The sequence below is a fragment of the Cnephaeus nilssonii genome (assembly GCF_951640355.1).
Source record: "Cnephaeus nilssonii genome assembly, chromosome: 1".
Taxonomy (NCBI): domain Eukaryota; kingdom Metazoa; phylum Chordata; class Mammalia; order Chiroptera; family Vespertilionidae; genus Cnephaeus; species Cnephaeus nilssonii.
The window spans coordinates 19,165,270-19,186,747 of record NC_137072.1 but is presented as its reverse complement, the minus strand read 5'-3'; the positions used below and the strand labels follow the sequence as shown (position 1 = coordinate 19,186,747).

General features: G+C 38.8%; 1 protein-coding gene across 6 annotated transcripts in view; it reads right to left on the bottom strand.

Moving 5' to 3' along the window:
* Nucleotides 1–21,478, bottom strand: part of ARHGAP21 (Rho GTPase activating protein 21) — a 142,562-nt gene that overhangs the window by 14,675 nt on the left and 106,409 nt on the right. For 5 of the 6 annotated variants that reach the window (XM_079770346.1, XM_079770350.1, XM_079770347.1 and 2 more), the window contains exons 9-13: nt 13,160–13,318; nt 12,916–13,018; nt 7,973–8,009; nt 4,117–4,242; nt 2,815–3,099 (exon numbers count right to left, since the gene is read on the bottom strand). In XM_079770346.1, coding sequence (XP_079626472.1) covers nt 2,815–3,099; nt 4,117–4,242; nt 7,973–8,009; nt 12,916–13,018; nt 13,160–13,318 — 710 coding nt within the window. The remainder of the gene's footprint in view (nt 1–2,814; nt 3,100–4,116; nt 4,243–7,972; nt 8,010–12,915; nt 13,019–13,159; nt 13,319–21,478) is intronic. The other variant, XM_079770351.1, reaches the window with a different exon arrangement.

The following is a 21,478-nucleotide window of genomic DNA, read 5'->3' as shown; positions in this document are numbered from 1 at the left end:
GCCCGGTTTAAATCTGGGCCCTGATGCTTATCAGCTATGTGACCTTGGGGAAATCACTTAACCTCTCTTTGGCACACGGCTTCCTTGTTTGTGAAATGGTGAGGATGATAATAAAAGGACAATTCATATGGTTGCTGAGGTTAATTCATGTAAAATGCTTAGAAGAGTGCCTGCCATATGCTGTGAATTATTACTTATCTATAAAACAGGAAAAATGCCTATGTGTTAACATTAGATGATAATGATGATGATAATGGCTGACACTAAGTAAATGCTTATTATCTGCCAGGCAGCATGCGGTTTTCTTCACAAGCACTATCTCATTAAATCCTTAGGACAGCCCTCCATGTTGCACAGATGAAATCATCTGAAGGAACGTAGTAAGGACACTCTATTGCCTTGTAGAATGCCCTGACACAGCTGGTGCTTCTTCAACAGGAACTTCCTGAACTGTCAGGAAAAGCTGAAATCTACATCCAAGTTCTTATTCTCCCTGTTTCTGTGCAAAAATTCAGGCTGATGCTCTCTTTGTAGTGGTGGTTATGGAACAAAGGTTGTACTGATACAATTTGGTGTCAGCTTTTAACCACAAACAAGGGAGGTTGTAAATTAGCAGAGAAATAAAGCACATGCATTTTTCCTATAGCATACGTTTTCTAACTTGAATTGGAAATAATGGGAATGATTAAATTAAAGAAGATAAATTGCATAACCTTACAGTTAATGTCTGTGCTCCTGGGTACTTCAGAAAAAGTAAGGAAAAAGAATGGTATGCTTTTTTAAAAATTTTGTCCTAACAATGGGCACAAAGTGAGAACAACATGTTAGAAAAACTGTGTCAATGAAATGAAAAAGGGACTCAATAAAAGCTAGACACAATCATTACTTTAAAATTTATAGTTATATACACTTAAAATATCAAAATTCATGTTGTAAAAATATCTTGATTGTGAGCCAGAAACTCTTTAAGTATTTAAACATTATTCCTTATTAAAAAGAAAAACTGGCTTATAACATGATTTCTGATAATTTGAGTTTTCTCTTTTTCTTTAATATGTTTTATTGTTTGAGAGAGAAAGAGAGGGTCAGGGAGAGGGAGAGAGAAAGAAACATTGATGAGAGAGAACCTCTGACCAGTTGCCTCCTGCATGCCCCCTACTGGGGATTAAGCCTATAATCTGGGTATGTGCCATGACGGGGAAGTGAACCAGCCAGTGACCTTTTGGTGCATGGAACGACGCTCAACCAACTAAGCCACACCGGCCAGGGCTCTAGTTTTCTTAAAAACCAATTACTGTATTACAATAGGTTATATTATACTAGAGGCCCGGTGCACGAAATTCGTGCATGGTGTGTGTGTGTGTGTGTGTGTGTGTGTGTGTCCCTTAGCCCAGCCTGCACCCTCTCCAATATGGGATCCCTCGAGGGATGTCCTGTACGATTGGGCCTAAACGGGCAGTCGGACATCCCTCTCACAATCCAGGACTGCTGGCTTCCAACTGTTCGCCTGCCTGCCTGCCTGATTGCCCCTAACTGCTTCTGCCTGCCAGCCTGATCACCCCCTAACCACTCCCCTGCCAGGCTGATTGATGCCTAACTGCTCCCCTGACAGCCTGATTGCCCCTAACTGCCCTCCCCTGCAGGCCTGGTCACCCCTAACTGCCCTCCCTGCAGGCCCGGTCACCTCCAACTACCCTCTCCTGCAGGCCTGGGCCCTCCCAACTGCCCTCTCCTGCTGACCTGATCGCCCACAACTGCCCTCCCTTGCAGACCTGGTCCCTCCCAACTGCCCTCCCCTGCTGGCCATCTTGTGTCCACATGGGGGCAGCCATCTTGTGTGTTGGAGTGATGGTCAATTTGCATATTACTCTTTTATTAGATAGGATTGTTGACTATATAATTCCATTAATAAAAATCATCATATCATTATCTGTTTGTATTTACAGAGTAATTTGTTTTGATAAGCATTGTCACTATAACTTAAACCACTCAACAATTCTGTTTAGTGATAAGAAGACAGATCTGGAAGTAGTCAGTCATAAAGGTCATGACCAGGACTAGGAACCAAGCATGGTTCATTACTTCCAAGAATGTATGCAGAGTATATGAATCATCTATTTTTCTAGTTCAGTAATGATAGTTTTCCAATAAGTAAAAATAATATAAAATGAGTTTTCCTTTTGATCAACTATTTTAAAGCATCCTATCTAATAAAGAGGGAATATGCTAATTGACCCTCATGCTGTCACAAAGATGGCGGTGCCCACACCCAATAAGGAGGGAATATGCTAATTGACCGCCACACCCTCAAATATGGCGGTGCCCACAGCCAATAAGGAGGGAATATGCTAATTGACTGTCACACCCTCAAAAGATGGCGGCGTCCAAAGCCAATAAGGCGGGAATATGCTAATTGACTGCCACGCCCTCAAAGATGGCGACGCCCACTCCCCTCAGCCCCCCAGCCGCCCAGGGCCGGCCCGAGGCACAGGCAAGCCTCGGGGCTCAGGTAACCAGGGCTGTCAGAGACTTGCACTGCCGGCAGTGGCAGCAGCAGAGGTGTGATGGGGCGTTGCCTTGCCCTGATCGCTGGGTTGCCTCCCGCCCCTGAAGGCTCCTGGACTGTGAAAGGGGGCAGGCCGGACTGAGGGACACCCCCTCCAGTGCATGAATTTTCATGCACCGGGCCTCTAGTATTATCATATTGGTTTAAAATAATGTAGCAGATTCTTTTAGTCTTCTGGAAGAAGAAAAGAAATAAGAAAGATGTGAACAAATGTGTCCAATTTTACCATCACTGGTTTGCACACAGACCTCTTCATTTAGGTTGCTGCTCTCCTGGATGGTCTTGATCCAAGCTAACATATCATCTCTGTCTTCTGCCTGAAAGAGGCATTCACAGTCTGATGTAGTAAGTCGGAACACGTTCTTCCTCTTGGTCTCACTGTACGAGATGTCTATTAAGCAAGCATTCACACTGATGGGTTGTTCTTCTTCAGATGGAATCATCTGTTCTCTTTTATCTTTGTACAAGTAAAGTGAATGGCCCCGAAGTACAACATACATCTGCTTCCATGGCCGAATACTCCCACCAACTCGCTAGAAACATGAAACAGTTTAGGCATACTTAATATTTGGCTAAATCTCACACATTAAACAACACCGCTAACAAGCACAAATGTATACCAAATGTAGCAGGTGCCTGATTTATATCAAAATATACTTGTTAGGAGAGGAAGGACAAAAATTATAAAGTGTAAACCCAGTGAGGCAATGTAATCATAACAAAATCAAGGATAGTGGAATCTCAACTCTAACTTTGTTAGAAAAATAATTAAGATAAAAACAGGTGTAGCAAAGTATGTTAAACATGCTAAAGGAATAGAAAATAAAAAATCATCAATCATGAAAATGACAAACACTGCATAAGGAAATCCCAAACAGTAAATATAACAAATGAATTAACAAAATAGATCAACTTTATATGGTTGATCAATTTTGTTAATTCAAGTAACAATAGCTACATTTAAAGTGAGTTTTCTTAAAATTTTAAACTCTTATAACAATATTAAAATGTTTTATAAATAAGCTGCCCAAATATTATAGGAAAATTTATGGCAAAATTTTTATTGTATTAAAATCTATTTAAATAAAGTATATGTTGATAGTGTGATAGTCATTTATATAACTCAATGTTTATAAAATAAAGTGAAAGAAGGGAATTACAAAGGCATTTAAAATAATAAACTGGGAGAAGTTAAATGAAAATTTAAAAATTAAGATGAAGAAGTGCCACTCCCTGAAGGACTACTCTGTGATAATAGCTAATAAACTTCAATAATAAAAGCAGTTTCTTAAATACTTAGCTTTCTCTTTTACATTACCAAAATATGACAATATATTCCAAACATAGTTGATACACAGAATGAAAAGTAGGAAAATAGGTGATGAGAACTTAAAAAAAAAAATCTTTCTTTCATATAGAAAAAGATATTTATAAATTATGTTTTCCATTCTTTATTCTGGATATTTTGTCATTTTATGTATACAGATTTTATACTTTATTTTTCAGGGCCTGCATTTAATGCGCTCACAGTAGCTCCAAAAATGCACTACCTTGCCCTTATCGGTGACAAGTGGCCGGTAATGGAGCCACCCCTCCTTCGCAGCATCACTGAAAACCTCTGAGGAAGAGTCTTTTCTGGATCCAGAGTCTTCTGATGACTTTTGGCTGTCTGTGATCTACAGAAAAGGCCAAAAAGGAAACCACAGTAAAATGTCAGCGTTTTCTTTTATAAATATGTGTGTGATAAAATTGCTTTAGTGAAAATATCTTTTATATAATGTTCCAAGTGAAGGGCTATTTTTGAAAAATCCTAACTTTATCAATTACATTAGAAAAATTTCTGGTCTTGTTAAAAAATGTACACTACCACCATCTTTTTTTAGACATCTGAAGGAATTTTTAATCATTAAATAATAATAAAAATGATCTAATTTTCCTGCTCTCAAGAGGTCATTTTAGTACAAAAAGACAAAGAAGAATAAAAAATAAAGTGAAAAAGATCACATTGTGATAAGTGCCATTTGAAGAATGAAAACAGTGGGATGCAATTATGAATGACGGCAGCAGCTAAATATTGGTGGTGCTTAGGCAAGTCCTCTCTGAAGAGAACTTTTAAGTTTAAATCTGGGAGAAAAAAAAATTTAAAAAAACCAACCAGGAAAGGTCAGGGAAAGAATAGCTCAGGGAGAATGGACAGCTAATGAATGTATGTATTTATCAATATCATTTTAAATGCTCACTATTCATGTGAGTAAGAGAAATGGAAAATTATAGCTGGTTTAGGGTCTTTAGGCCTTGGTAGGAAGTGTGAAAGAGGCCATTAAAGACTGAATCAGGGGAGTGAATTATCTCATCAATGCAAGTCACCTTCGTGCTACATGGAGCATGGATTCTAAAAGACAACCAGAACAAAAGGAGCTACTGGAGGAATCCAGGTGAGGGACAATGGCATCCTCGACCAAAGCAGCAGAAGTGAAGACAGGGAGGAATATAAAGACTCAGGAGGTAGCGGTGACAGGTCTTGATATGGGAGAGGGTGAGAACAAAGAAACAAGGTCACTAGATTTTTGGCTTGAACAACTGGGTGAATGGAAGTAGACTTAGTGAGATGGGGAAAACTGGGGGATAAATATGTCTGGGGGTGACCAAGGCCTTTTTGGCATGCAAACCTTGTACTGCTTATTAAACATCAAATGAAGATGTCATGTAGGCAGTAGTCTACATGAGCTGCAGTTCAGGGAAGAGGTTAAGACTAGCAATGTAAACTTTTGGAGACTTCTGTGTAAGATCATTAGGGAAATAAGGCTACACAGAGAGGAAAGAGGGTCAGACCACCTTTAGACATGCCAACAATTAAAATGTTAGGCACAGAAACCAGCAGAAGAAAGAGTCTCAGAGAGGAGTGGAAAATTGTGTTGAATATTACTGGAAGGTCAAATAAGTTAAAAATCTTAATAACCATTAGTTGTTGTTTTTAATCCTCACCAGGTAATATGTTTTTATTGATTTTAGAGAGAGAGGAAGAGAGGGAGGGAAGGAGAGAGAGAGAAAGTGAGAGAGAGACCAATGTGAGAGAGAAACATCAATCAGCTTATTCATAATCCTAATATATGAAAACCCTGGGTCATAACAACCAGTAACGACCGAGGCTTGACCAACCGGAAGTCAGTCCTGCAGTCAGCACTGGGTTGCCAGCGGTGCCCCAGCACTGACTGCTGAGGGGGCTGCGAATCAGGGCCAGAGAGAGGCCTGAAGAGAGAAGCAAGGACAGATCCACTGCCTCTGAGGCAGCTTTTGATCAGCACTTGCCTCTCTCTTTCTCTCCCAGTCTGGGCAGTAGCCATGCCTCCATTTCTCTCCAGGCCTCCACCAGGGCTGCTGATCAGTCCTGCCTTTTTGATCAGGCCCCATTGATAGGCCCATAGATGCTGACTAGCATAGAAACCCACCAATCAGAACCAAATGTGGGTGCTGTGAAGAACCAATGGCTGCCTAGGAAGTGGAGCTTCTGATGCTGACTGGCACAGACACCGACCAATCAGAACCAAATTTCGGTGCTATGGGGAGCCAATGGCTGCCTAGGAGGTGGAGCTTCTGATGCTGACTGGCATAGAAACTGGCCAATCAGAACCAAATCTGGGTGCTGTGGGGAGCCAATGGCTACCTAGAAGGCGGAGCTTTTGATGCTGACTGGCATAGAAACCAACCAATAAGAACCAAATCTGGGTGCTGTGGGGAGCCAATGGCAGCCTAGGAGGCAGAGCTTTTGACGCTGACTGGCATAGAAACCAACCAATCAGAACCAAATTTGCTAGCAGAGGAGGGCAGTTGGGGGTGAGATCAGGCCAGCAGGGGAGGGCAGTTGGGGGCAACCAGGCCAGGAGGGGAGGGCAGTTGGGGGCGAGATCAGGCTGGCAGGGGAGGGCAGTTGGGGGCAACCAGGCTGGCAGGGGAGGGCAGTTAGGGGTGATCAGGCAGGCAGGCAGAGGTAGTTAGGGGCGATTGGGAAGGCAGGCAGGTGAGCAGTTAGGAGCCAATGGTCCCAGATTGCAAGAGGGATGTCCGACTGTCAGTTTAGGCACGATCCCACAGGGATCGGGCCTAAATGGGCAGTTGGACATCTCCCAAGGGGTCCTCAATTGGAGAGGGTGCAGGCTGGGCTGAGGGAACCGCCCCCTCCGTGCACAAATTTCGTGCACCAGGCCTCTAGTCTATATACACACTGTGTGGCCAGATTATTATGATCCCTGAATGCATAATAATCTGGCCACTCAGTGTATATCCTACATAATAAAAGGCTAATATGCAAATTGTCCCCTCGACCACGAGTTCAACCAGCAGGCAGGCTGGCCAACTGCCCATGTCCCCTCCCCCTGGCCAGGCTGGCCAGACCCCACCCATGCACGAATTCATGCACTGGGCTCTAACACACACACACACACACACTGAATGGCCAGATTATTATGCGTTCAGAGATCATAATCATCTGGCCACTCAGTGTATATAAAGCCAGCAATCGGAACTCTGGAAGGACCAGAACAACTGGTCGCTATGATGCCCACTGCAGCCAGCAAACCTGCCCGATCAGGGGGTAGGGCCGGCTGGCCAACTTCCTGCGGCCCCTGCCCACAGCTGTCCCCGCCCCTGATCGGCCTCTCCCACCTTAATTGAGGGTGGGGCAGCTGGCCAACCTCCTGTGGCCCTTCCCCCCTGACAGGCCCCACCCCCGATGGGCCCCCACCACCCCGATCAGCCCATAGCCCCTCCTCCCAGCAGGCCTCGCCCCTGATTGCCCCCCACCCCAATAGGGGGTGGGGCCGGCCGGCCAACCTCCTGCAGCCCCTCCCCCCAGCTGGCCCTGCCCCTGATGGGCCCCGACCACTCTGATCGACCTGCAGACCCTCCCCCCAGCTAGCTCTGCCCCAAATCGGCCCCTTCCCTCCAATCAGGGGCAGGGACAGCTGGCCAACCTCCCACTGCTCCCCCCCCCCCCCAGCTGCTGACCCCCGATCAGCCCTCCCATCCCATTTGGGGGCAGGGCCAGCTGGCCCACCACCCACAGCCCCTCCACCCAGCCAGCCAACCTCCTGTCGTCTCCTCCTCCCACCAGCCAGACCCCACCCGTGCATGAATTCGTGCAGTGGGCCTCTAGTATAAGAATAAACTGTTTCATCTAATCACAACTGTAAATCTACTTTTGCTCCACTCTATATAATATGTTTAGAAATTAGAAAAGCATACTTTATATATAATATTTTCCAAATGCATGCAAAACTTACAGGATAAAAGACATTTATGAAATGTATCTAATAGATAAAAGAAATCATTCTCTGTGAAGAGCTAAAGTAAACTAAGGTAAATAAAAACTTATCATTTGCTGATATTTTTAAAATATTCAATACTAACCTTGTTTCCCTTCAGGGTGGATATGTGCTTAAAAGACCTGTTGGAAAAGAAGTACATAAATATTTTCAATGGTGCATAAAATACCTTAAAGATGTTAAGAATAGTCTGAATATTGCAACTAATCTTTCATTAGTGAGCAGACACTTCATCATTACTATATTAAATGTTCACTATTCAATCAAGTCAGAAAAACAGCTAATTTCATAATTAATTTTTTAAAACTAACGAGATACCATTTTTTAAAAAATATGTTTTTTAATTGATTTCTAGAGAGAGAGGAAGGGAGAGGGATAGAGAAATAGAAACATCAATAAAAGAGGAATATCATCAATCAGCTGCCTCCTGCATACCCCTTACTGGGGATTGAGCCTGAAACTAGGCATGTGCCCTGACTGGGAATCAAACCAGCAACCTCTTGGTTCCTGGGTTGGACACTCAACTGCTGAGCCACATCAGCTGGGCTATAATTAAACTTTGGATAGAAGCTTTCTTAGTTAATCTGGTACATGAAAACTATCTTGGCATAAAGTGTGAGATTTTCTTTTTTTAGACCAAAGAAAGCTACTCAGGCTAAACACTGGGCTTTCTATTATTAGTCAACCAGAGTTGCAATGCTCTATGGAGGATTTCCACAACGTTAATAATTGATTAGGTGTCGCCAACTGTCAGACACCGAGAGAGCAGCATGTCTATACTCATCCAGCGGTGGACACTCAGAACCGTGCACGCAGCAGGGAGGGTGCTGTTGGGCTGGCCCGGCCCACCACTCTGCTCTGCCCTTCCCAGCACATTCTGGATGATTTCAATAAGAACAACTGGGGCCACTAAAAAGGCGGAGGGCTTCAGTAGACATATTCACATGAGTCAGTCAAAATTATGTAACTTTAGGGAACACAGGTGTTTTTTGTTATTTTTTAAATTCCAAATTCATTTAAGGAACTTAGCATTTTAAGATGTGACTAAAGAGGACACTGTCCTCTCCTCTCATAAACCACCTCAAACAACAAGATAACCAGAAACAAATGTACAAACTCCATCTCCAACAGTATCAGGAGACAGCTACAACTCTGAACTACAATATATGAAGAAAGATGGTTAAATGCAATGAAGTAAAAATTAATATAAGAAGAGAAGATGCCACTGGTTGCATATCTCAAACAAAACTGCAGTGCACTGTTCTCCGAGAGATCAAATAAGCCTTCCCTTGTTTGAAACAATGGGCAGCAGGCTGCTTTTGCTGGTGACAGGAGTCTCATGAATATCAGAGGAGGTAAGAACTAAGAAAGAAACGCAGTCCTGCCATCTTCTAGAGTGAAGTAGACTCTGAAATGTGACAATTACTGATATCTTCCAGTGAAGAAGCAGTAAATGTTAAAAGAGCTCACAAATCAAACACTACATCATTAGAGAAATTCCTGCTAGCCTGCACCTATGCACTGGCCACACCTCATACAAACTTTCCTCAAATTGCTGGTGGGCACACAATGCAATATACAGATAATGTATCATAGAAATCTACATTTGAAACCTACATAATTTTATTAACCAATGTCACTCCATAAATTCAATAAAAATAAAGTATTTTTTAAAAAGAGAATTTAAGAACTAGAAAATTAATTTTCAAGTTCAAATAGTAAAATAAAAATAGGAGAATTTGGAAATGACAAAGTAATGAGGGAGAATAGCTGCATGTAATAAAACATTATAAAACCACTATAATTAACAGAATCTGGTATATAAACAGATGAATCAACTGAACAGAACAGAATCTAAAAATACTAAATACATATAAAAATTTAGTATACAATATAAATGAAATATCAGTGGAAAAAATACAATACTCAAGTATAACATTCAATACATGCTTTGCGGGCAGCTGAGAGACACTGAAAAATATAAAGCTGGCTCTTCATCTCCTTAATTAGAATAAAATAAATTCCAGATGAATACAAGTTGTAAATATACAAAAAAGAAGAAAAACAAATTTGAGAAGTAAACACTGAAGAATCTATATATATATATATGTAAAGAGCCAGGGTCTGTAATGTCCAAAATGACTGAAGGCTTGACTGAACACCAGAAGTCAGTCCTGCAGTCAGTGCTGGGTCGCCATAGTGGAAGTCAGTCCTGGCGACCCAGCACTGACTGCCAACGGGGCTGCGATCAAGCCCGAACAGAGGCCGGGAGAGAAAAGCAGGGTCTGATCAGAGCCCCCGTGGCAGTCAGTGCTGGGTCAGCGTGGCAGAAGTCAGTCCTGCAGTCAGTGAACATAGGGTCAATTAATATTAAGTGAACCTAGGGTCAATTAATAGCTCTTTGAGAGGAGTTGAGAATATAAAGTACAGTGTAGAGCAATTACTTATATTATTTCACATAAAACTCTTTTCAATTAAGATATTTTCCTTTATTTAAAATGTATCTTTATTGTTGAAAGTATTACAGATGTCCCTTTGTTTTAGTTGTGTGTTTTTTTTCCCATTGATCTCCTCCACCCTGCACCCGCCCCTTCCAGGCCTATACCAGTCTATTGTCTGTGTCCATGGGCTATTCCTATCTAATACATAAAAATCTAGAAATATTTAGAGAAAATAAAATAAAAGATATGCCAGGTAAATATTAAACATAAGAGCTGAAGTTGCTGCATGAATACTGGATACGGGCTTGAAGCCAAAACACAACTCATGAGATAAAGTTAGTCATTGTAACAACAAAAGGTTCCTTTCACTAAAGAGAAGGATGGTTCCCAATACTTATATACATAATAGAACAGTGTGGGGGTTCAGAATGAGCCTCACCAAGATGTGTCTCAGTGGTATGCAGATTTTTGAGCTGAGGGCAATTTTAGCTTCAGGCTCAAATGAAAATTCTGCCCCTCCCTTAACTACCTAAAAGAACTGAATTAGAGGCCTTGCCCATAATAAGATGTTATCCTATATAATAAAAGGCTAATATGCAAATCGACCTAATGGTGGAATGACTGGTCACTATGACACGCACTGACCAGCAGGGGGCAGATGCTCAATGCAGGAGTTGTCCTCTGGTGGTCAGTGTGCTCCCACAGGGGGAGTGCCGCTCAGCCAGAAGCCGGGCTCATGGCTGGCTAGTGCAGCAGCGGTGGTGGGAGCCTTTTCTGCCTCCGCGGCAGTACTAAGGATGTCTGACTGATGGCTAAGGAGCAGGCCTAAGCCATCAATCGGACATCCCCTGAGGGCTCCCAGACTGCGAAAGGATGCAGTCCGGGCTGAGGGACACCGCCCCCCGAGTGCACAGATTTTGTGCACCGGGCCTCAAGTTTTGTTATAATTCTATTGGAGAGAAAGGCTTTTTCAGTATGACACAAAATCCAAAAGCCATTTTAAAAATTCCTAAATTTGACTGCCAAAATAAAGTTTAACCTTTTTTCACAGTTAAAATTAAGAAAATAAAATGAAAAATATTGAACTGAGAAAAGACTTGCAACATTTATCTCAGAAAAGAGCTAGTTTCTTTTATTTATTTACTAGAGGCCCTGTGCATGGATTCATGCACCGGTGGGGTCCCTCGGCCTGGCCTGCGCCCTCTTGCAATCCGGGATCCCTCGGGGGGTGTCGGACTGCCAGTTTCGGCCCGATCTCCGCAGTCCAGACTGAGGGACACCACCAGTGCAAGAATCCATGCACCGGGCCGGTTTCGGCTTGATCCCCACAAGCCAGACCAAGAGACTCCACCAGTGCACAAATCCATGAACCAGGCCTCTAGTATGCATATAAGATCTTTGGTTAATCTCTTCCCGCCCTTCCTCCTCCCCGCTCCCTCTGAGATTCATCAATCTGTTCCATTCCTGTGTGTTGAGTATCTGTCCCCTGGTGGTCAGTGCGATTCATAGCTACTGGTCGAACCGTCAAACAGTCGCTTAGGCTTTTATATATATAGATTTAATTTCTTTATTGTTGAAAGTATTACATATGTCTTTTTCCCCCATTGACCCCTCCCCACCTGTTCCCACCCCCCAACACATGCCCTCACCCACTAATTACTTTTATATTAGGAGCCCCCAGAAATCAGAAAAATGAGTAGGGAACATGAAAAAGCAGTTCATAGAAAAAGAAATATAACTATCTTAAATACACTTGAAATGATATTTAATTAATAATAAAAATTTTCAAATTATAATTACAGTATGATACCACTACAGTTACAAAATAATCAAAAGTTGAATAACATGCTGTGTTGGTGAAGGGAACAGCAGAGACTTCTGTACACTGTTGGTGGGAATGTGATTTGGTATAATCTTTATGGAAAGCAACTGACAGTGGATATTAAAGTAAAGCATGCACATACCCCTTCATGTAACAATCCTTTTCCAACCATACTCACATGCTAAATGAACTACATACAAACAGTCATCTAAGTATTGTTTGTGAGAGCATAAGATTAAATCAATCTAAATGTCTATTAATAGGATATAGAATACTGGTTGAATATATTATGGTACAACTCTTCAATGGAAAATTAAACAATCAGAGAAAAAAAAATGAGTCAAGAATATATGCACTGAATTTTCTCCACATTAAGAACAATGTATACAGCATTTTATAAAAATAATTAGAATACACACATACATTAAGCATATGTAAATTGTGTATGTGGTTTTATGTAAAGCATAACTCTGGAAGTATAAAAAAAGAAATAAAAAATATAGTTATATGTAAAAGTAGAACTGGGTGGTTATAGACCTAGACTGGCAGGTGATTACTGATTTTTAAATATTAATATAAAAATTAAATAAGTACATAGTAACAACTTTTGTTTTATTTGCATTTTTAATGTCATAAAGTTAGAAAATATAAAAGACATCATTAAATTCAATATTTATATATCAAAGTCATGCTGAACACTCATAAATAAGTATTTAAAATAATTATACCCACAAATAAGTATTTAAAATAAAACGTGTGACTTACAATTTTGCATCTTCTCTGTAATCATCTAGGCCCTCATCATATGATTTTGATCTTTCTGTCTTTGAGTTGGGCTGGGCATCCAGGCTGGAAGGTCCAACAGATTCTGGAATTAAAACCAACATTTAGACATTTGCAAGTAGTTTGTAGATTCTTTTACTGGTGAAAAGATCGCAGTGTGTCATTGTATTCTAAATAGAAAACGGAAAATGAGAGATGGTTTACATAAGCACTCATTGAAACATACCCTGGTCATGGGAGAGCTGACGTCGAATTAAAGGAGCTGAAGTTGTAAGGCTGGGAGGGACTGTTGCTAGAGAGGGTGCTTGAGAGGTAGAGGCTGAGATGACAGCAGAAGCAGGGATATGCGCAATATCATGATCAATGCTAGGGCTAGTTGGTTCATCTATTAGATAAAATAAAAATCGAAATGTTGAATGACCTAATTGTTATTAAAAATAACAGTAACAGAACAAGTAATCAATTATTATTATTGAAAGAACCAGATAAAGACTTTAACACAACCAATAGAGTACCAATAAATGACATATTCGGCCTGTTAAAAATACACAGTTATTATTCTAGTATTCCAAGTAATTCCGAGAATATGGTATAAGAAATGAAATGAGTTGCTTCTTTTACTTCTTCTATCAATCAACCAGCACCTTCACTAACTGATAATCAAGATACCAAAGTTTATAGGCATTTAGAACCTAAATCTACGAAAGCAGAGCAATCATATACCACTCTAAATTTTTTTCCAAATTTTAAATTCATTGCACATTATCATTTCAGGCAGCTAAGCAAGGTGATCGGCCGAAGCTTCAAAGTATTAATTCCTAAAATTGTACCTTCTTCCCACCACTACACTCAAGTGTAGCTTCAAGTTTTGTAGAAAAATAAGCAAGTACAATATATAGCTGGCAGACGAAGGTATGCATTATCAAGGTCAGTGCTATGGATGGAATTTGTGCCCCCTCCTCCCCAATTTCATACGGTGAAACCTAACCCCTAATGTGATGATGTTTGGAAGTGGAGCCTTCAGGAGGTGACTTAGGAGGTGATTAGGCTCCACTCCCATGAATGAGATTAGGGACCTTCTAAAAGAGACCCTCAGAAAGCTCCCTTGCTCCTTCTACCATAAGAGAACACGCCTATGAACCAGGAACCTGGTCCTCAACCGACACCGAATCTGCTGGCGCCTTGATTTGGACTTCCCAACCTCCAAAACTGTGATAAATAAATTTTTGTTATTTGAGCCATCCCTCCTGGCATTTTTGTTATAGCAGCCCAAACAGACTGAGTCAGCCACTGCTAGTTAATTTGGCACTTCAGTGAAAATCAGAAAAAGGATGTAGGCCCTCACTCAGGAGAAATCTCCATTTGCTCCCTTGTACCCTTACAAAAATATAAATATTTTAGGTGTTATAAATTTTAAGCTTCTCAAAAGGCCATCATGGGCAGAAATGTATATGTGAATGCACATACATGCATAATAACAATAACATATTAATAGTGTTTACTAGGGACCAGCACCATTCTGAATACTTTACATATATTACTTCAATTCTAATGACATTCTATGATCTATTTTATAGATTGTTCTATAGAAATAAGTACTATTTTTAAAAACCAAGATAGATAGGTTACTTGTATAAAGTTACCAAGCCATAGGGATGGAACTTGAACTTAGACAACCTGATACCAGAGTTCCTGCTCTAGAAGTATAAATTATATTTGTTTTCCAAATTGGCGAACAATAGTTCTGGTCAAAATCCTCACTCTTGTGAAAATTTCAGTCGTTGAATTTCTAATATTTTAGGTCAAGAGAATGTAATTTAATAGGATGCAAGAACTATAGTTCTTAAAATAAATGCACCAACCCTTAGAAAATCATAATAAAACCCTTTATTTTTTTATTTATTTTAAGTATATTTTTTATTGATTTCAGAGAGGAAGGGAGAGGGAAAGAGAGAGACAAACATCAATGATGAGAAAGAATCACTGATTGGCCGCCTCCTGCTTGCCCCCTACTGGGGATTGAGCCTGCAACACAGGCCTATGCCCTGACTGGGAACTGAACCATGACTTCCTGGTTCATAGACTGATGCTCAACCACTGAGCCACACCAGCCGGGCCATAATAAAACCATTTAAAGGATGTAATGATGAAAGGAGGTTTTGATTCTGTGATTTAAAAGGTCAAGTATTTTAATTTTAACCAAATCCTAAGACTGCTCTATCATCTTAATGATCAACATTATAATCAAAACAATAATGTTAGAAAATTCTAACATTTCCATTTTATGGCCTAAAATCAGTAAATTCAGACTATCATAAGCTTATTTTTTGATTTTACAATTTCCTTTAAAAACAGCTCTCTACAACCTTGCACCAGAAAACATTTTGAAAATTTCTCTATGAATCAATTTTACACTAAGACCATGACAGTGAGAATATAATAATTCTTTTCCCAAAAGCAAGGAGATAACTGAGGTTTTTAAAATAATTCATTAAGGACAAAACTTTAATTTTACTAAAGGTTGAGTAGTCTTTAAATCTGTCATTAGTATTTAAATCACTACAATTAACAAACTGTGTGTTTTTTCAAATGATGCATATGTATAAGTTTGATCTATGGAACCTGCTGGTCTACAATTCTGATATGAATTCATGAGTATTGATATGAAGGAATTATCTGGTTTACATAGTATTAATTTTTTGAAGAGATTTCTGCAGTAAAAACATTCACTGGAGAGGTTCAGATAATATTTATTACAAAATACATACATAGAAAATATTTAGAAAGGCATTTTAAAAAACAGATGATGCTCTTATAAAACAACGTTTCTCAAAGCAGAGCAACCATCCCTCTGAGGATATGTGGTTACCACGTGTAAAGAATGTCTACAAGATGCTATGAAAAATTCTTTCAAGAGAATTGATTTTATACTTTGAAAAGTATCTTAAAACATGTTGAGATTTATTTATGTTAAATCAAATATCATGGAGTGAAATTCAAATGGTGGAGTAAGCATTAAACAAAATTTCAAAAGCAACTTTAATTATGACTCTGGTCTTCCCTGGAGCTATGCATTCAATATCTTTTGACTTACTATGTTTTTGTTGTTTTTCTTTTAACACACTGGATATGACATAATCTCTGCTTCAAGTAAATGAGTGTAAAAAGGACTGGAAGAATAGACACACACCTGTTCTAGGGAGTGTTAACAAAGCAGGGGGGGGGGGGGGGGGACTAGAACACTGCCTTACAATGCTCAGTACTATTTGCATTCTTTAGAATAAATATAAGAACTATTATATTAAAGAGAAAAAAGCACCTAAATATAATTAAAATATACAAAATTATATTACCTTAAATTTATGGATTATACAAATAAATCCAATCTTTATTCCTGTAAAAATATGAAAATCTTTCTGTTTTTTTATTACCAATGTGTGAATTATATAAAAACAAGAATAATTCAGGCTTATCTCATTTTCCAATGTTTAAGAAAATAGACCTTTAGTTGACCAAAGGGAAAACAAAAAAAATTTATTTTCATATACAAATATATTCAAAACCAGTATGCTGTCAGATTTTCTTATTTTTGGTCATATTTTCAACAAATTTCTAAATTTTTAATAAACTTAAATATTCTTTCAGATGAAAATAGCACGTATTTTGTCTTAAAGTATAAAGCATGCATTTTCCCCTATTTTGCTTGGCAGAAAATTAAATGAATAGTTTTGTGATCCAAGAAAGAGATTCAGTTAGTTTGAGATGTTTGCTGGCATGACAATATATTCAGGAAGCACCTTGCCAAAGATGACCAATAGCTTGCTTTTGTAAATGGACATTAAAGATTCTTGGGTTAGCTGTCAATATATTCTTAGCTAGATTTGAATTTTTAATGAGTGTATATGCCAATTAGCCTTTATTTTCTATTTTAGTGGTAATTTTTTTCTTTAATTTAAAATTTCTTATTAAATATTTTCCAATGGTAAAAGTATAACACTGTTGCAACAGGTAAAGAAAATCCAAGCAGGATTAGACAAAAAAGTCACTGATCTCTCCTACCTATGATATTATATGCATTATTCTACAACTTGGTTTACTTACTTTAAAATACATCTTGGTCAGTCATAAATAGTCACTAGAATTCTTTGGGTATTATATTTCTAAAGGCAGAAATTATGTTTAGGCAAATCTATCCTCAAATCATGTGGAGTATTACATATGTTTGTATAGTTTTGTTCCTTGATTTGTATATGTATATAGAACTCAGAGTTTTCCAAAGGTAGACTAACGAATTCTCACAGTTAATATATATTCCATAATTCAATCTGGATTTTCCCAAATGGAGACTACTATAAGTTATCCTATTTAAATTAATTATTCATATCTGAATATGAAACTTCTACTAGTTATTTCTTATCAAGTGATATTCTAGAACATCTAAAAGATTTCACAAATCAAGAAAAATCTAGACATGTACAAAATCAAGGAAGCATACTGTGAAACTTTATGTATAACTGTTAAGTAGAACTGTTAAGAGTTATTTTTCAAGCTACAAAGCAAGAAAAAAGAGTAGAGGCTCTGATATAGAGTGCTCTTATAAATAAGAACCATTAAAATCACAACTGAAAAGGAGAAAGCACATGAAAAGACAATTCATAAAAGAAATACAAAAGCCTAATAAAAATGTGAGAAAAAACTTGTGAAAATCTGACCACTAATAAAATAACCGATAAAGTACAATAGTGATAACATTGGTGTTTTTCATCTAATAAACTGGCAAATATTTCACTTCATGATGTTCTTATTTTAATAGTTCCTCTTCATATTCTGCAAGATGACCACAGAGAATACATGTTGTTTAGCTGGCTTTCTATCTCTGTCTTTGAGGTTCACTGGAGTGGCTCACCTTCCTGTGTGTGGGCATACGATCTAGGCCTAACCCATTCCAGGACCCCATCCCTCTGAGTCCACAGTGACTGGCCAGGGGGTGAGAATATGATCCAGTCAGGACTAATTACAGTATCTTCATCTTAGATTTTTTTTATGGACACTGAGAAAATTAGGGTCTTTCTCTTCTCTTTCTTGGAAAATAAGAAACGTAAAAATTCATAAATTGTGAGTTGCCACTGGCCATCTTTTTCACCATGTGGAGAAAATGTACCTGAGAATAAAGAAACCAAAACTGAGAAAAAAGACCCAAACTTGATGTCAAATCATTTGAGTATTCAGATCCAGGTCTACCCCAGAACTTCTACATTGTGAGCGGACATTCCTTTCAGCATTGAGCTAAGTTGAAATAAGTTTCTATCATCTGTAACCGAGAGAATTCTGACAAATACAAAAGTAGAATACAATGTGTTTCTAGCTCCATTTCACAAACAAGCATCATAACACCCAATGTCTAATGCTGCAGGTTAGAGCAGAGAGCAAAAATCGCCCTTTCTAAAATGAGCTTGGTTAGGAGGAATTTTTCTCACAGGTCACATGATTACTCCAATGATGATTACAAATCATCATTGTACTTTGTACTTTATAATTATAGTTATAGTTGAGAATAATTTTATACAACTCTGAAATTATCAGAATTTTTGGCAGAAACTGTGGCAGAATAATTGGTTCCTTGACATAATTTTGCTTTTTATTTCACCTCTGCTAGAAAGAGGGGATCCTACCCTACCATTCCCCAAATTACATCATAACTATTTAAGAAATGTTAATACGATAATATTCAATGATGGAGTAAACTATACATCACATGGAGAGGAGTCAATTTGTTTAAATTGGAAGAAATGGCAACTAATGTAAAAGTAAGCACATTTTTCCAAAATATCAAGAAAAAATGTGTTTTGTGTGTTTTTTAACCAAAAATATGGATTGAATAAACTGTTTCTTTTCCAAGTCCTACAAGAAAGGACATTCACTGCAAATGACCTAAAAAGTCAATGTATATCTCAAGCAAAACAAGTTTTAAAAAATCTGAGATTTTTCTTTGTCCTTATGGAAAAGGAGAATAAATACTACTAATTACTCATGCAACTTTTGTCTTAAAAAGAAATTCAATTCTGACTATATATCAAGGGAGATGAGAACATGAGTTATGTAAGGTGGAATTATCTTTTCAATAGGCAAATAGAAGCTCTTTCTTTACAAATGATAACTTATCACTCTTTGGCAATGCTATAGGTTTTTCAAACTAATTTAAATTTAAACTCAATGAAATAAAGTTATCCTAAAAAAAATGAACTCCCTAGGCAAATTTTACTTAACCCCATTAACACCAATTAGTGAACATCAGGTAAGAAAAGTTTGGGGGCTGCCCTGGCTGGGTTGTCCAGTTGGTTGGTACATTGTCCCGTTGTCCAGTACACGGGAAAAAGGTGCGGGTTTGATACCCGGTCAGGGCACATACCTAGCTGTGGGTTCAGTCCTGGTCAGGGCACGTATAGGAGACAACCAATTGATGTTTCTCTCTCAGATGGAGGTCAGTCTCTGCGGGAAGCTGCCCATTGTCTTCACTAGCAGAGAGGTGTGGACAGGAGCCTGGAATGCTGGTGACCCTTGAGCTCTGGCAAAGGTTAGGGCTGTACACCCACTGTTTAGTCCAGACAATGGTAGCTGAAGCAACTTCCCTACCAGACAGTCATGTAAATCAGGGGTCCTCAAACTTTTTAAACAGGGGGCCAGTTCACTGTCCCTCAGACAGTTGGAGGGCCGGACTATAGTTTAAAAAAAAACTATGAACAAATTCCTATGCACACTGCACACATATCTTATTTTGAAGTAAAAAAACAAAACAGCAAAAACACCCGCAGGTGGCCCACAGGCCCGGCCGTAGTTTGAGGACGCCTGATGTAAATCCTTACTGATAAGATAGTCTGTCTGTGACTGGAAATTGCCTGTCTAAGGGCTATAGGTGTATCCCAAATTGAATAAAAGGATGGCAAGGCAGGAGCCCAAGCGGAGTCCTTCCTCTTGAGTTGGGCTCCCGCCTGGTCCCCCAATATTTCCAAATTATTATTTCTTGTCTCGTCTCTTTCATTTGCGGGCGGCCCCCTTCCAGAGCCCAAACCCTGAACCACGCGGGACGTGGGACCTTCACAAGTCTCTCTCTCTCAAATCAATTTTTAAAAAGTTTTAGGCAAGAATGTTTAAAAAATAAGCCACTAATATATTAACATGTGCTTCTAATCTTTGATCAAGGGACAGACCTCTGCAGACTCACTGAAACTTCTACACTAATTATAGAGTTCTTGAAGCAGTAAGTCCTGTTAAGTTATATAAACTGGCAAGGGGGTGCTATCACCTAGTTCAAATATCCTCATTTTTTTACAACAATAATTCAACTCATCATCATTAACTGGAATTCAGGTTTTTAATTAAGACCGAGCATCTTTAATAGCCAGCTTAATAAACATACATTTAAATTAACATTTGGCTTTTTGAAAGCCATTTTGGGATTTGTATCTTCCTACTAGATAATTTTTAAAAGGTTAGGAAGTGGGTAGAATTTTGAATACTTTATTCATACTTAACATGACCGCATGGCAGTTGGTAGTGAAGTAAAGGGAAAGGAGTTGTAAGAGGAACTGCTGTTATAGCAGGAATTTGATAGGCAGGTGATGAAACAAGAACAAAAGCAGGAATGTGTGCAATGCCATGGTCAGCCTGGGTCTAGCAGCTCATCCACAAGGTAGGATCAACGATATTAACACAGCAAGTGCTCTCAGTTTTAAAAGGTCAAGTGGAAGTATTGCTTTTAGATTTGTCACAGACGACAGGTTATAATTACTGCTGAATTTCTGCAGTCCCATAGATCAGAGGAGGTAACTTAAGATTTCATGGGTTTGTGTGTATGTGAGGAGGCATGTGGGTATGAAAATTGACCCAGCTTGCCAGCTGACAAATACTGCAAGTATTTATTTCAAGAAACTCAACATTTACTTAAAAAGAATTAAATGCACCAATTTCACTAACCAATCTGTAGAATGATTTTCATACATAAAATAAGAAAGCTACTGGGAATGGGGAAAACTGAGCAGGAAATCAAGAGGCTTAGATCCTGTCTGGTTTGACTTTGTGAAGCCACTTAATTTTTCTGGGTATTAGATTTCTTACCTATAAAATAAAGACATCAGACTAGGATTATCAGAAGGTTCAATTCTAGTTCAAGAGGCTGACAATAATAAATCCACTAAGGGGGTAAAATTATGTTTATTTTATGTAACAATATAAAATCCTTCTATGTTTTTCTAAACAAGGGATTTGTTAGGGGGCTTTTGTGGTTTGGATCTATTTTAAAAACTGACAGATGGTGCTGAGAGTGTAGTTACTATTGGATCTATTTTCAACATTAAAGAAATAGCTGAAAATCCAGAAAAGCTACTTTAGGGAAATAATTCCATGGTTTTTATAAATGCAGTTTAAAAAAATTATTTCCCTAAATAAATAAGCTTGGTATTCTATAAAGTGTGCAACAGATAAATTTGAAATATTTTTAAATAAAAGTGAATGCTACTATCAAAAGGAAGATAAATGAGCAGCTAAA